The sequence below is a fragment of the Chinchilla lanigera genome, unplaced genomic scaffold (genome assembly GCF_000276665.1).
Source record: "Chinchilla lanigera isolate Chin_1 unplaced genomic scaffold, ChiLan1.0 scaffold00022, whole genome shotgun sequence".
NCBI lineage: Eukaryota > Metazoa > Chordata > Mammalia > Rodentia > Chinchillidae > Chinchilla > Chinchilla lanigera.
The window spans coordinates 24,005,814-24,022,873 of record NW_004955423.1 but is presented as its reverse complement, the minus strand read 5'-3'; the positions used below and the strand labels follow the sequence as shown (position 1 = coordinate 24,022,873).

The 17,060-nt window shown below is 41.1% G+C and overlaps 1 protein-coding gene across 4 annotated transcripts in view; it reads left to right on the top strand.

Moving 5' to 3' along the window:
* Mier1 (mesoderm induction early response 1, transcriptional regulator) overlaps positions 1 to 17,060 on the top strand; it is a 54,900-nt gene that overhangs the window by 5,088 nt on the left and 32,752 nt on the right. For 3 of the 4 annotated variants that reach the window (XM_005385279.2, XM_005385285.2, XM_005385281.2), the window contains 2 exons: positions 7,851 to 7,875; positions 12,864 to 13,009. In XM_005385279.2, coding sequence (XP_005385336.1) covers positions 7,851 to 7,875; positions 12,864 to 13,009 — 171 coding nt within the window. The remainder of the gene's footprint in view (positions 1 to 7,850; positions 7,876 to 12,863; positions 13,010 to 17,060) is intronic. The other variant, XM_013514440.1, reaches the window with a different exon arrangement.

Sequence of the window (17,060 nt, the reverse complement as noted above, 5' to 3'; positions counted from 1 at the left end):
GGCGGACAGGGCCGGGCCGAGGCCCCGCGCCCGGGGTCCCCGCGTCCTGACACCCCCGCCGCGCGCCCCCACGTCCGAGTCGCTTTCCCGCTTTGAACTTGCTCCCTGTCTGGAAATTTCACCCTCCGTCCAAATCGGAGCCCCCTCTGGCTTCCTCGGCGGCGCGTCTCCCCGTAAACAAGTTCCCGCGGCCCGGGGCCGGCGCCCGCGGCCGGTGTGCGGTTCGTCGGGCTCAGCACGGGCTGTGGGAACTTCGCGTGGGCTCCTGAACGTCGGCAGCGTTCGGCCTGTTCGTGTACCTTCTCCCGGCCCGCTGGGGAGCCCTGCGGTGTCTGTCCCCCGAGCTCCCGGCGCAGGTTTTGGACTTCTTGTCCGCTTTGCGGCGAGCCGAGGCACCGGCGGCCTCGGAGTTGCCATTTTCGAGGCTCGCGGCGGGAAGTGGGCGAGCTCGTGTACCTGCAGCCTCGCTGTCCAGCCGCTTGATTTGCTGCTTGGAGTCGGTGCGGGGTCTTCTGCCGGCGCCTGAGACCCTTCGTCGGCCCGGGGTCCGGAAAGTGGGGGCCTCGGGGCCTCCCGTGGACCTGTTGAGTGCGGGACCTGCGGTCTGTTTCCGGAGTAGCTCTGGGGATGTTACTTCTGCTTCTGCCGCAGAAACAGTTTCGTGTTTATGTCCTGGAGTTTTTGCTGTTGCAGGAGGAGGGGATTTCACTGTAGCAGCCCTGGTGTGCTGCCAGTATTTTTAAAAAATATTTAACATTCCTCTTTAACACTAAATGTAGAACTTGGTTTTGTGTTCATTTCTTCTGCTCTTTGTAAAGAATTTTATGTCAAGGGATCCTAGTCGAGGAAAATGGTATTTTCTACTTCCCGTAATAGCTGGGTTTAATCCACTAAGCGGAGTACGTCTTCGTGAAATTCCTGTTCTTGTGTTACTTTCCTCTCTTCCTAAGGGAAGGAGTGGAAGGATGTAGCTATTTGCTCCTGTCTCCTGAGTCTTTCGCTGAATATCCGTCAGATACTCAGCAGTGCGCTACAGAGGTAATGTTTGTTTCCTCACGGTGCTGCTGGTTCAGGCTGTAAGTTACATCGCAGTACTTCCAGGCAAGATGGTGCGGAAGAAAACAGCTTCGTGTATGGCATTTATTGACGTTCATCTAGAAATTTATTAAATTGATACTTTTCTTTTCGAAATTAAAGGTGGTTGAATTGATGTAAAAAGGGGAAAACCGTGTTTTTAGTCGCTAGTTCTGTGAATGTTTTCCAGCGTAAATAAACCACATATATGCATTTTTAAAAATATTTTATTGGAAAATGGAATTCATGTTGCAGGAACACATAGATGGTTCATTTTTAAGCAGAAGAAACACCTGAATTTTGTGTTCAGTGAGTTTATTTAATGTGCTAGTCTCAAGTCATTTTTTTATAGTTTTCACTTTTTTGTAGTTGATTTTGTTTACAGTGACTTCAAGAGAAAGGGTGGAAGAACCATGATGTGTCCTACCAAAAAATCTAGACGAAGAGATGAAAAGTAAAATTCACCTATAATGTTGTTAGACTTACTGCTTTGGTGGTTGACATGATTTTTAAGACCAGTGTTTCAAAAATTTCATGAAGGGGAATCGCTGGATTATAAAATGTTTTTACTTTAGGATGCTTGTGATAACATTATTCATAGGCTGAATATTGTGCTTTTGATGAAGTAGACCTGCAGATTGAAGCGAACTTGTGACATAATAGGAAGTGTAAAGCAACAGTAAGCATTTATTTGATAAATCTGAGGGGAAAAAAACAGGTTATTGAAGAAGTACGTCTCTAGAGAAAATCATACGTACTGTGCTTCTGGGGTTTTTTCCGTATTAATGTTTCTTACATGAGAGAATGGCCCTCATTTGTCTTCCTAAAAAAACATATTTAGATGCCTTAATATAAGTCCTTTGCAGTGTGAATAAAATACGAACTTTTTATACTTGATCTGATGATCTTGGTGAATCTGTAATAGAAGTATATATTTAAAGGTTCCTCCGTTGTGATAACATTAAAAATATTTAATGTGCTTGGAAGAAATTGTGTGTGATCCCTTTCTAAATACTTTTTGGTAATATTACTCATTGCTTGTCCCTTAAAATTATTTACCAACCATCTGCGAGGAGGCTCTCGTACTCACGCTTAAAGGGAGGAAGTTACCGTGGAGTTAGAGTTTTACAGAGGCAGTGAGAGGAAAAATAAGAGGAAGAAATAGGTGCTCCTTTGGGTTTTATAAAGAATTTGGGGACCTTTGGGAATGAACAATTTGCCATTTATTTCAGAGTTTGTAAACACATGGGGGCTGTATTTCTCAGGAAAAAGAAGCAGCAACATAGTGCAACATCTCTGTTTCTTCATCTAAGCCACTTTTTTGTAGAGAAGAAAAATTGAGTGGATATGCTTAATGTAGTTAGTATTAAGTCATTTACTATTTCCCGAACTGTACGCAAACTGTTTACTATCACAGCTATCCATTCTTTTCTCTTAAAAAAAAACTCCTTTCTTAACATTATAGTTATGTTTTGCTTTTTAGGGAATAGACTTAGGTTAATTGTTTCTCTTCGGAGTATTAATTTCTACACTAAAAACTTGTTTCAGTGCAGTAAATTTAAGCTTTAAGTAATTCTCTCTTGGTAAAAAGGTTTCTTTTGGTTTTAGTGTTGGTACTTGAGAGCCATTAAGGTCTCATCCAAAGTACAGTAGGCAGGAATTCCAGTGTGTGATGGTCCTAAAGCGTTTAAATTTCATGAGAGTAAGAACTGAAATATCTAGCTGGGCATGGTGACTCACTGCTGCAGTCCTACTGTCTGTGAGGCTGAGGCAGGAGAATCCTAAGTTCAAGCATAGCCTGGGCAATTTAGGAAGACCCTGTCTCAAAATAAAAATTAGAAAAAGAAGTTAGGGGTGTGGCCCAGTGTGAGGGCCTGGGTTCAGTCCCCAGTACCCCCACCCCAAAAAAGAGAAAGTTGAAGTACTTGATAATTTAGCAAAGAATTGGTGGGAGAAATAAGTGTATTACTTAAAGATAATTCTGCTGCGTGAAACTAATCAGTTTCCCAAATACTTCAGAAATAATCACTGCCACTGAAGTTTAAGAAGTCTTTGTGAAAAGCGAATAGCCATATAGAAATTTCTTGCTTAATGTCCAGATTGAATCCTTACGCAAATGGGTTCAACATTCATTGTAGTAATTAAACTGTTCGTTGCTTATTAAGAGCTTATTCTGTGGCCTAGAACTATGACTGTTTTGCCTATGCTTATAAATGGGAAAATTTTAACGTAGCACCCTAAAGCTTTTCACAGATTGAGATTGTCTTTTCCTTTTAGTACTAGATTTTAAAAAAAAGTTTAGAAGAAACTGTTGGTGTATCTTACCCACTTAGCTAAGTACTCTTCGGTAGTGTTACATGTTTTGAGCAATTCATAATGAAAGTAAAGAATTTAGATCTCAAAGGAAATTAAACTGAATTTGAAATCTGCATCTTTTCATCATAGAGAAAATGAAAGGAGGAGATGGCTTAAGAAGTTTGTCCTGGCACATACAACTAGTCTGGTTCAGTGAAGAGTGGAAATCAGGCCTCTGGATTTCTCGTATTTATTTCCCACAATGCCATTCTATTCTCCAAATTATTACCACTGTGGTAAATTTGCTGATTTTAGTTCCAGTACACCCTTAGCCTTTTTATACTTAGATTCCTGACAGGGCAAGGTTCAGACAGTCTTCTCCGAGGGGAAAGAGGTGATAAGCCCTTGGTAGTTAGCACCCCTGAACTTGCATCAGGGAGTGGGTAATGCCTTTGTGGCTTTGGCTATCTTCAGTGTCTGCAGTGCTGTGGAAAGCTGAATTAGGCCACAACACTCATAATGGTGATGGAATTAGTTTGAGGGGAAAATTGTTCAGTTATTTACATTGAAAATAAGCTCGTGATTGCCTGGGATAAAAAGATGTAATATATACTTCATGTTTTTATTACTTTAATTTTTAAAATAGAAATAATGGTAATGCTGTAGGGTTTTTTTTAAGAGTTAGTTTTTTATTCTCTCCCAAATTACAATTTTCTGTTGTGTGGGACATTTCCCACCATTTCTTGTCATGTTCTGGAAAAGTGTAAAAGAAACATTAGAACATATCTGAGGTATTATTTGTTACAACTACTAGCAGTTTTATCAAGTAAACCTTGTAAATGTATTGGTGAAAGTGGAAAACTATAAAAGCTAATAGTTTTTTAAAATTTTGATTTATCATACTTTGTGTGTATCTCTCTGCCTAGCATTAGTTTCCACCTCAAATAAAACAGGTACCAAAAAAAAAAATTGTAATCTTTCAAAATTATAATTTAAAAAATTGTATCAAGTACTAGATTTTAAAAATTAAAAAGGAAAGAGAAAATGGCTTATAATTTCACAAAAAATTCTCAGACTTCCTTTTTAAAAAGAAAAAGAATGTGATGCGTGAAAGTGACTAGAAAACTCGAACAGTACAGATAATATAAAATGGAGAGCCTCCTTTCCCTAACCCGTCCCCTGAGGTGGCTGTTAACAGATTCCTACGTATCTTTTTTGAAGAAAAGAATTTGATGCATGTTCTAGCTCAGTTTTCTGCGTTTTCGTCAAGTGTTTTTTTTACACGTTTTTCTCCTGTAACACAAACATTTCCCATATTAATGGATTCGTACTGTTCCATTGTTTGGAAGAGCTGTGTCATTTCTAGCTGGTTACATGGTGGACTTTCAGTCGTCGCTCCCCCTCGCTGTGAACAACAGTGTGGTAGGAGCAGTGCGCAGCTAGATTAGTGTACTTGCTAGGTCTGTCTGGCGTTCGGTTCATGCTGGCAGAATGCTCTCTCCAGAATGGCTGAAACAGCAATGCATTTCTCCCAGTAATGAGTAAGTGCATTTTAAATACATCTTATCCCCCAGTTCACAATTTTTGCAGTCTACTGTCATGGTTTGAGCATTTTCTGAAAGTAGCTTTTGTATAAATGTTCGTTTACTTTGGGTTTTGTTTTTCTAGTTGGCTATAGTAATTAATAGTAGATATTGTCAGTTTTCCTGGAGGGTATTGTTAGGTGGAGATACCAGCTCCTAAAGAGATGCAGTTAACAGTCTGGCATGACGTACGTCAGCTCGTGTACATACATTAAATATGCTTTCAACTGATAAAACCATTTTAGAAGGAAAGAGAAAGTAATGAAGAAAGAGGTGAAGGGAGGGGGCAGGAAATGTGTGTTTCTTCTCTGGAAGGCAGAGAAGGGATCCTGAGAAGTCAGGTCATAACCTTCAGGTCTCTTTCATCACCCCCATGGAAGCTTCCATCTGTCCCTTTCATGTCCTCGGGTGTGCTCCTCCGTGCAGTGAGGTGGGTGGAGTAGGCATCCGTATTGCGCAGTGACGGCTATGGCCGTGTAAATAGCCCTGGAGAATGGTGGCAGCATTATGTAAATGTAAGCACTTTGTTTCTCTTTCACTTCTGAGTAAATGTTGCCCTTCTTTCATACTGAAACTTCTTACTTTATGATACAAAACTTACGTGTTATCTTGAAAGGTGATCATTTTGTCAGTTGAACAAAGTAATGTTCACAGGTTCACAGTATAAACTGTTCAAATGGCAGTTTTCAGAAACTCATGTTTGATTTAATTGGATATAATTAACTTGCAAGGAACTGATCTCCTCCCTGCTAAATTGATGCAATAGAGTTTTATTTTGGACATAGCATACTAAAATGTATCTAGGTACAAGTGTATCCATAGGCAAACCATCCCTATTTCCTCCTCCGACTGCAGTAACCTCTGCTCCTTGGGACATCCCAGCAAATCTGACATATGATTGTTAATGTGATCTTCAAACATTAAGTGTTCTGCTCTATGCAGGTTGTATTTAGAAAGGCTTCCAGATCTCTCAACATTTGGTGTCTTAATGAATGGAAAGTATTTGGAACCTTCCAGAGCTTTAGAGTGGTAGCTAATGTCAGTGAAACATTGATCAGTATGGTATTTATTGTCATTTAGTGCTTGCGAGGTCTTGTATACACTGAAGTATAGGAGATGCCATTTATTGTTCAATATCTAATATCAATAAAAACCGTACCTTTTCATCTCCAACAGAGTTTTTAATCAGAATTATTAGAGTGTTCAAAAAGAACTAAATGCCCAAGAACTGTTAAGCTCCTACTTCATGAAAAATGCTGGTGATTCTTGTTTGCACCATGTAAATGTGCTCCAAAAGCTTGCTAACAAGCCCCTTGAGCAGATCGTGAACAACCTGGACCCGGGTGAAGATGGTCGTTAACTCTCTGTGCCCCTGCACTGAGGCGGGGCTTTGGGGAAATAAGGTAGAGCTTCGTGAACTGCAGATGGGTTCATAGTATAAAGTATTTTTGCTGTGTAATAACTTGTGTGCTAGTTAAATCTGTCTCGTGCCCAGGTGTTAAGTAAGCTAGAAATCCCTTTTTATGGTTACTCTACCTGTGTCACCGTACCACCAACTGCCCACTAGAGAGCCAGTTTAAACAGCACTCGTGTTCTGCCAGAGCAACTTAAATGATAGTGGTGTGATACTGGGAGTATGTAATGCTGGACAAGGGCAGTGCCATAGGAGAGAACCACTCTGTTACAGGCATTTTAAGGAAAAACAGTGAAACTTTTGAAAACATGTGCCTCAAAAGAGCTTCACCCAAGTCACCGTGCGGGGATCTGGAGTGCCATATTTGCTCCAATCGCATAATGTGTGCGGTTTTCAAAGTGAATTTAGGTACCTTACAGGAATTTGCATCAGACCCCTTGCTTTTGAAAACTTGGGCATTTTCCTTATTTCTGTTTTGTTCTCCTTGCCTGTCTGCTTCATTACTTACCGTAAGGAAGGAGTACTGCCTGATCGTTGTCCCTCTTCGGCTAGCACTTTGGGCCTTCCACCATCCCTGTCTTCTAATGGGCATGAGATAGTAGCTCTGAATGAATGAGTTAGCAATATGGTATTCACAGAGTTCAGTCATCTAAGCATCTTTTGAGTTAACTAACTTTATCTAGTAGAAGTTTATGTTTATAGTTAACTTGTTCATAGTTATAAATTAAGGTAACTTGTTTATAGTTATAAATTAAGATAAAATACAGCCACATACTGTCAAGTGGTAGCATTGCTTAAATAAAGTTGCTGCCAGTTTTATCTTTAACTTTTCCAGTTGCTGGTGGGTACCCTTATGAGGTAGAGAGGCACAGGAGAGGAGACATGCGGCTTGGGAATCTGTGCAGTCTTCCCTCAGCTGACCCATCCTCTCCATAGCTGGAGTGGCTTGCCAATCCATAACCATGTGAAAACATGTTTTTTGTTAGTAAAGTTGCCTGTTACAGTGTTTCGTACTTAGATGATACTTTAGTTTTTCCTTTGCTTTCTTACACATAATTTTTCTTTAAAATTGTATCTAAATTGTTTCTGTCTCCCTTTTCAGAACACCTTTTTAAAGCCATAGACCACATTGATAACAAACTTAGTGTGTAGTTTTTGGCTTGTATCAATAGGAGAAAATCTATTCAGGAAATTCCAGGATCTAAAAACATACTTGAATCCATATATACTATGAGGCCCATGTTTGCTGTCAAAAAAATGAGTGAATTCCATATCATTGTCTTTATAGATTCAAGAGGGTTTGGGGTTTTGTGTGTTTAAATATAGCGGGAGGGAAACATTGGTACGTGAAAGGTTAGTCTGAAGACAGTTTTGACTTGAGCCTACTGTGGTTTGTGATGGCACATTAGTCACAGTGGTTTCTCTGATGTTCGTGAAGGTACGGTGTGCAAACATGCTAATTTGTCTCCTTTTCTCCCCCCCAGCCATCTGTTGAATCTTCAAGTCCAGGTAAGTATTTTTCCTATATTTTTAATAACCTCTATTTAACTAATATTTGTCCTATTAGTTGCATAATGGCTAGAAGAGTTAGACTATCATCTGACTTGCTTTTCTTCTGAATGCTTCTTTTCTCTGGGGAGAAAGAAATGGATGAAATGTTTGACTGCCCATGAAAGTACAGGTGAGGCTGCTGTGAGTTCATCCTCATGCCTATTTTTGGTCTCTCTTTTTCTTGCTCTTGTTCTCTTTCTTTCTCTCTTTTCTCCCTCCTTCTCTTTCTCTCTCAAGTTGCCTTATGTATAGCTTATAATTTTGCATTATTTGAATTGAATTATATATGAGCATAGTATCTTTTTGAAAAGGGAGTTGTGATTAGCTTAAAAATGCTGGTATAGGAAATGAAAATTTTTTATTTGAGGAAATTGTTAATGCATTTACTGTGGGAGGGAACAGTTGAGTATGCAGAAGTTTCAACAGGTAAATGCTTAGTGTTGTAAATTTAAGTATGTTATTCTTAGATTTTGGTAGTGCCAAGTTTTACCCTCTGACCACACATCTAAAAGGTTTTAATATTCTCCTTAAGGTACAGTAGGTCATTCTGTCCCTGTCTTAGAAGTTGCAAATTGTGATCCTTCGGCCCATTTGGACCAGATTTTTTTGGCCACTGTAATAATCTTTAAAAATTAAAATAGTTCATATCAAATCTAGACCGATGGTTCATGCTCAGCCCCAGGGTGGCACCACAAGGTAAAAACATTCTCATGTGGCAGTAATTGGTTGTGTTCGATCACGGTGTGAGAAGAGTCAGGTCGTAGTCGTTCGGCCTCAGTGTCCAGAGACTGCCGAGGCTGTGGGCCTGCCCCCGCTGAGCGGGCGATCGCAGCCTGAGGAGGAAAGTGTCAAGGGGGGCACTCTTGAGACCTGAAACGTACACTGAGTGCTAGATAGGGTTATATTCCACATTGCTGCATTTCCATATTATTGAAGCAGGCCTCTTTCTGTATTTTAGATTATGGGAAGAACGCTTTTCATAATGCTCAACACAATATAAGCCCTTTTCAATGATGCAGGGCCCTTCGCATGAGCACAAAGTATTACACTCTGTGAGGACTAGATTACTTCCACAACTCTTAAATAACGAAAGTGCTCAGTTTACAGTTGATTTCTCTATTTCAACTGAAAATGTCTTTTTCTTACATGCTTGACAATAAAGTACATTAAGTTTGTGACATTTGTGAAACTCCAGGAGTTTTTTTAACTTTCTGATTTATAACTATGTTCTGGATGGTTAATACTGGATGTAATCTGACCTCAGCTAAGTGTTGTATCACTGTATCATTGTTTCTAGTACTTTTTTCTTTCAAACACATTGAAAAAGCAGGTTCTTGTGTTTCTAGTGATATTGCAAGTGGAGTGAGTTTTAGGCACTCTTACAAATTCAAAGAGCAGATGCCTAGATGCATAAAGTAACTTCTCAAATCTGATGCTGATAAATGGTTCCACAGTTTGTGTCCACCTGGGCAGCACTGTGGGAGGAGGAGTGGAGCTTGAAGAACACAGATTTTTTAGTAGCTGTTGGTACGGTTGATACTTAGGTGTTAAGGTTCATGTGGCTTATATTTCTGTTAGATTGTTTTCAGACTGAGGAAAGTCTTCTGCATTACACCATATTGGTGTCAGGCTTCTTCCCAAAGGAATGTTTAATATTCTTTTAAGTAACGGTGGTTTTAGGGATTTAAGGAAGTTGGTAGAGGAAACCAGGAATAGAGGCCTTGTGTAAAAAAAATTTTTGGTCCATCAGTAAAAAGTTACACCTTTTTTAGCATCCGGGGTTGGGATTCGCTATTAGTAATTTCACTCACATGACCACATTCAGTGGTTTATTTATAGATTTTGCCAGTGTAAACCAAAGAGGAGGTGAGCTTTTACCTGTAAGACTAGTAGTCATTAGAGGTGGGAATTACGGCAAGGGAAGAAAAAAGAAATTTTTTTAGTACCAGGAATCGAACTTAGGACCTTGCCCTTGCCAGGCAAATGCTGTGCTGCTGAGCTATATCCCTGGCCCAGAAAAAAAAATTTTTAAATGATTATATAAGTATACATGAATATATTGTAAACTGAATCTGTCTTTGGGTCTTTGAAAAGATGTAAACTGTCCGGGACATGGTGTGCACAAACCATAATCCCAGCACTTGTGCTAAGGCAGAAGGATTATGAGTTCAATGCCAGTCTGAGCTTCCTAGTGAGACCCTGAGTTTAAAAAACACCTTCAGTAATTCTGCAGTGAGATGAGGTCCTAGGGCAGATCCATGGCACTGGCCTTCACTCTGAAGCAGGGTACTTACTTATACAAAGCGCTGACCTTACAGTCACTAACAGTGTACTGCTAGGATTTCCCCTTAGAAACAGCCTAAGGATGGGTCCAGCAGTTGACAGAGAGGATGGGAATGGTTAGTTGGTCCTAGAGACCAAAGTGAGAAGTCAGGTAGAACAGATTGATTAAGTCAGAAACGTAAGTCAGAGTTGATAGAACAGTTGTTTGTAGGAAAGGAGTTGGAGTAAGATGTTTCCCCTACTCTTGTATTATTCGATGTGGGGAAGTGAAATGGCAAGTTTTTGTCGGCTTTGCAGATGCTGACAAAGAAATGGGGTGGCCAGATGTGGGGGCACACGCCTGTAATCCCAGCACTTGGGAGGCTGAGGCAGGAGGATTACTGTGAGTTTAGAGGCCAGCGTGGACTGCAAAGTGAGTTCAAGGACAGCCTGAACTGCATAGTAAAACCCTGTCTCAAAAAGAAAAGAAAAGAAATGGGGCATCATTTTTGACAGTAACTTGCTTCAGGAAGAGTTCTGCCTAAGGTATTAGTATACCCAAAAATGGCCTGGGTTTTTAAAGGGCCTTTCTGCCTATAAGGGAGAGAAAAAGCATAGTATCACCTGTAGTTACTCCTAAGTGTCTCAGAAGATTGCCAGGAGGACCAAGAAGCTTGGGGAGATTTTCCATTGAAAACTCAGAAGAAAACAGTCGGGACATAGAACTGTAGCTAAGTCAGAGATTTTCCTGTGGGACCCTTGTGTCTGATCCAGTGCTAGAACGTCCTCCTAAAATTATACAGCCTTTTCTTAATGTCCAGGAGAAATAATAATGTCTTTGTAAATCATTTTTAAACTTTGGTAATTGTCAGCAAGTAATTTTTACTGTAACCTGGTAAGGTGAGATCTGGTTTGGCAGATAATTGTGTACTTGGTTATATTTAATAGCAGTTCCTTATGCTTTCAATGAGCACAGCGTCTTCTCTACCCCTTGCATCTGACCCGGCCTATAGCGACTCATCTTAGTGAACACAGGCTCTCGTTACAGATTCTTTGGGCCAGGATTCTTCAGGACTTACAGGAGGAGTTGGAATTAGGCAAAGGAGTCACATTTCATCTTTGCCGCTACAGGCTCTGAGTTTAGAGATGCTATTTAAACTCTCAGCCTTGAGTCTTTGGGTTTTTTTACCCCTTTTTAGTGGGTTAAAAATACCGACTTGATAGGATTGTTTGCAGATTGAGATAATGTACATGAAATGCTTAAGCATACTGTCACACATGGCCGGCTAAACATGGTGCTCATGCCAGGTATGGCGCTCATGCCTGTAACACAGCACTCAGCAGGCTTAGACAGGAGGATCTGCGACAGTCCAAGGCCCGTGTGGAGTGCATAGTGAGATCCCATCTCAAAAAACAGAGTGGTGCGTCTGTACAAAGTGGTGGGGGTGGCTGAAGACCCTTGAGCCCTCGTTACACCTTCTCTCCAGTAGAAGTCAGCCTCTGTGTCTTTGTTTCCCTCAGTGGTTCTTACACCAGCTTGAAAGACGGAACTCGATAGAACCTCCAACATTTACATTGATAAAGTGATGGCTGAGTTTTTATGTTGACCCATTTTTATAGAGAGAGATTTTTTGAATTTTCACTTGAACTTCGTTATGTCACCTAGAAGAGAACCCATTTCACTGTGTTCCACTGTTAACGCGCATTCCAAAGGGACCTCTGGGCCTGGGAGGGCTAGGCCGTGTGTGTGTTAGTTAGCAGCGCGTCTGCAGTCCGAGTTGCGGGGCGGCGGTGATCAGATGGGAGACTGCGTGTGTGCCTGGCTATGCACCCGTCACAAGGGTGGCCCTCCCAAATGGAGTAGTGCACCTCAGCCAGCCTGCTAAAAATGGAGTCAGCTGCCCTAGATGATGTTGCCTGTCTCTGGTAAGAGTCTTGTATGCAATTTTGATAAATTTTGCTTTTATCTCTGTGTTATTTCAACTCTGAAATCAACTAAGTGAGTTAGTTACTGAGATACTGAAATTCGTCTCCAGGGAAGCGCTTATGGAAGAATGTGAGGTTCATCCGTGTTTTCTCTGGACTGTGTGTAGTCATTTTGCTTGGTGCATTCTCGGGTTATTGCACCACTGAGTGAGTAGCATAGAGCGTGCTTTACACAAACCTGGGGGTGTTGCCTGCCACACACGTGGCCAGTAGGGTCGAGCACCGTCAGTCGTTGCCTGACAGGCGCACAGCTGTGTTCAGGTGGCATCTTCACCTGACTAGGTGTTCTAAGTGGCCAGAGGGTCTATCAAATATTAATCAAATGGTTAAGAATTGTGACTTTTTTCCCTCCACAAACAAAAAGGCCATTCTTACCTGATAGGACCATTCTTTACAAGTTATTCTTCATGTTTAGAAGATTACAACACAGTTTCTAACGTTACAGACAGCACACTTCTCCCCTGTTTTGCAGTGTGACTGAGTATGCAGGAGCAAGGCAGGGGAGCGTGAGGAGCGTGTGGGGTGGTGATGAGTAAGGGGAAGGATTTTACACAGCAGGAGTCTTCAGTGTGCGTAGCTTTTTCCTTGTGCTTCTTTGACTTTTATCCAGCTTCAAATAAGTAATGCATATACACTAAATCAATATTAATAAGACACTTAATTTGGTTCACCGTACTTTTTAAAATATTCTTTACCAGGAGGTTCAGCAACATCAGATGACCATGAATTTGATCCATCAGCTGACATGCTGGTTCATGATTTTGATGATGAACGAACATTAGAAGAGGAAGAAATGATGGAAGGAGAAACAAACTTCAGTTCTGAAATAGAGGATCTTGCAAGGGTAAATAATATTAAGAGCTAGGGGATAAAGTGGTTATAACTTGCTGTGGAGAGAGGGAATTTTGGTTCTCTCTGTATTTTGGGGGGAAGCTGTATAGTTCATACTGAAAAAAGTCCATGTGATCACAAATAGGATAAAGTTTGAAATGAAGGGATTTAGACGTAGCTTTATTATGTGGATAATGGAATCAGAAGTGACTCCCGTAAGACATTACAGGCGTGGGCCAAAAAGGGTTCTAAATTTCCTCTTGTACACCCACAGTTCCGCCATCAGTGCACCTTTTATTACTCTCCTTCAGAGCCCTCGTGTCTTAACACTCGTGCTCACTTTCCCTTCTCTGCATGTGCGTCATGGAGTGTGTCTGTCCCTTGCTGTCAGAGTGGCCTCTGGCTTCCCTGGCACAGCCGCTGCTGTGTGCCCCCTTTCTCTGCACCTTACTCTTTTCGCAGCTTCCTCGGTGCAAGTTGCCGACCATTCCCTCCTTCTGCTTGGATTCTGGACTGGCTGTGTAATCTCCCTGTTTCCCTTTTTCCTGTTGTGTTTTCTGCAGGCCCTTCTTCCTCGCCTACGGTTTAAATGTTGGCATTTCCTGACCCTTGCTTCTTGGGCTTCGCTTCTTCTCTTCCATCCCTCTAGATCTTTGCTCCTGAGAGTGCAGGTTGAGGGGCAGCTGTAGCAGGAGCGTCTGTAGTGTCCTTGGACTCCCTCAAAAGAGCTGTTCCTGCAGCTCTGCCTCGGCACACTGTCAGCCCTCTGGGCGGGTCCAGATCTCCGTCTCTGCTGGGCGAGTCTGAATTGCGTACCCATCAGATTGGAATATTACTATGCTGTGTGACCTGTTTTCATGCTCTCTGTAGTTTGCTTAGTTTATATTTCTAGCATTAGGTTATTACCTGTCTCCAGTATCCACGGTGACATTTTTGCTCAGATATTTCAACATGCATCAGAATTTAAAACACTCAGCGTTCTCCTTCTACCTATACTTTGCCGTTATTCTCTGTCTGTGTAAAAACTGGCGCTTACGTTTATCCTGTTCCAAGGTCAGAAACCAGGGAGTCATTGTCTTCATGCCCAGTACCCATCCTCGAAGTAAGTCTTTCTTTTCTCTCCGCAATGTACCTTAGGACTCTCTTGCTCCATTTCTGCCCAGGTTGCTGTCCAGTCCCTCCTAGACCGTTACGGCAGCACCTCACCTGGTGTCCCCGTTCCTCTTGCCCTCTTGCTCCCAGTGTGCTCCCACCAGCAGTGATGCTGATCCTCATCATCACAGTAATGATTCCATTTATTTCAACCTGGCTTGTTTACTCCTGAAGATGGCCCAGACCCCTTGTCTGGCTTGCAGGCCTCTGCATGATGTGGCCTCCTGTGTGTCTACCACGCTGCCCTTGCGTGCGCTGGGGTGGCCTCGTGAGCTGCATTTCCTGCTGGATTGGCCCCTTCCTTCCTGCTTCAAGGCTTTCAGCATATTCACCCTTTCTGTATGGGTTTCCCAGGGCTGGCTCTTTATCGTCTGGGTTTGGTATTAACCCTCAGTGTGCATTCCTACCCACTAATTGGCTTTAAAAAAAAAAACAAACAAAAAAAAACTGTTGTATTCTGTCCTTCCCCCACACACACACCAACTAATACAATGATTATATGTTTGTTTGTTTTCTGTGGCCTCTGTTAATTTTTGGAGGGTAGGGACTAAGACTGTTTTATTCACCAGTATATTTCATGGTAAATAACAGTATTGAATGAGTGAGTGCATAAATCAGCCTAGTGTGCACTGATAAAATTTATTGCACGTGTAATTGCTATACTCCATGATACAAAGAACGTATGCTATAGGATGCAGTGCCAGCTTTTAAGGATTTAGAAAATACACTGTGAAAAATTATTAATGTGTGTTTCAGAATTTTAATTTGGAACTCTTTAAAGTATAAAAGAGCTTGGAAAGGAGTCCTGATAGCAGTTAGTCAGATCTTGTCAAGGGGTCTCATTTTGGATTCTGTAGTGATCAGAGCCGGTTTAATTCATAGTGCCTAAACAACTTCATATTTTACTGTTTTGAGCCAGAGAACACGGTTGATCTAAGTGGCAGTGATGTGCATTGGTTATCACAGTGCCTTCTGAGAGTGGGTTAAAAAAGCACACTGTGAACTTAGGATCATAATCATTCTTTAAAAGTAAGGGACTGGAAAGCTATTCAGAAGACAAGGGTAGTTTGCCTAGATGATTCAGATCTTAGACAGCAAGGGGAACGATTAGTTTAACGTGATAGTCACTTCCTCTATTTTTGAGGTGGAAAGGCAGTTGTTTTCAATTATTTGCCTGTATTCACAGAAATTTCTTTCAGTGTAGACATATTTTATTGCTTCTGAGTAGAAGACTAGAACAAAAGGTAAAGGGGGAGAATGGTGTATTTTCATCTTATCACGTCCTGTATTAGCACAAATTAAGTACAATGTGTGACAATGCATGAGGTGGTGTGATCATTTTCTCTACTTTAGGAAAGAAGGTATTACATTTAATTAGGATAAAATTGCTCATGGGTTTTAGCAAAACTTCAAGCATGCTTTTGTCCTTTCTTCTTTTGTCTGTCCCTTTCCCCAGCTCTTTTTAGCCCTCTAAAGTTTGCTTTCACCTGACGCTCTTTGAGAAACAGTAATTAAAATAGAATTACTTATGGAGGCTACAGAAAGGAAGAGAAAGACAGTGGCACCTACCCTTTGTCATCACTGTAGCCAGATAGTGGTACACCTTCCCAGGTTCTCCCGACTTCTTCCAGAAGCACTTACAGTTAGGGTTTTTAGAAGCATTACTAAGCTGGTAGAGGTGTAGTTATGTTGGATTTCCTGGAGTTACAATCTCTTCAGGTATGAATCAAATGAAATTAGTTTTTATTTTTAAAAACAAGATTTTGTCACAGTGACTATTCATTTGATTTTACAGAAGAGAAACATTAGTTATATTAAGAAGTGGCAAAGTATTTTTCAGCTGGCACTTCAGTTGCATGAAATAGTTTTTTTTTTATGTAATTTAGGGATAAAACTCTGGACAGTTTGCTCATGAGTAGATTAACTTAGTAGTATGGTTTTAGATTCTGAAGTTTTTTTTGGGAAAACCTGATAGAAGCAGCTTTTTGTGTACTATTACAGTTATATGCATTTATTTTATTGATATAAAATGCATTTTAATTATAAGTTTATTTAAATGTTTTAATGGAATTGGGGTTTAGAATTTTCTGTGGTGATTGAAGAAAAGGGTGTCAGAATCATTCCTATAGTAAATAGACTTTTTTGTTTTCTGTCAGTTAATAATACTTTAACTTTTTTAAAATTTCAAATGCACTCTTAACAGATGAAAGATCAGGATTATTTTTATCTTTATATATTTAGACACATTTCAGAAAAAACACACAGTAATGTCGATATGTAATGTGAACTTTTAAGCATTAGGCATGCCCAGTGGCTAGAGAATAAAGATTAAAATGTGAGAGGTTTTCCTGACATATATGCATAACCTCAGTTTCACAGATTTAAAAGAAACCCCAGCATGGCGAGTGAAAAATTCACCACTTCACCCCTTCAGATTTTATCTTCTAGACAAGCCCCAACCCCAGGAGGTTGGTTACCTTAGAAGCTGTCTCTTTAGTATAACTTGGATGTGGTTCCTTAGGCCTTCCTATCTGGAAGTGAGTTTCCTTCTTTCTGTCTCTTCTCTTCACAAGTACTTCTTGGGACATGGTTTGGGGATAGGTGGTAGGCAGAGGAGTTGCGTCTGTCCACCCCATGGCCCTGCCTTGAAGGCCCATGTCTGCTGCTGTGAGCAGTAACCCTTCGTGACTGAGCCCTGGTGTGGGCTCAGGAGCCTCCCCTGCAGCAGGGAGCTGGATGTCACCCCAGCCATGTGTGACTGTTGTGTGTTGGCTTAGATAACTGGACTCTGCTGTTGTGAAATCAGGGCAGGCTTCATGTTGGAGTGTTTGTGTTCCAAAAAGCCAGTCCTTTTCTGCCTGTAGCCAGCCCCTGTTCAGTTCATGCAGATGCAGTTGCTCTTCTTTTTGCTG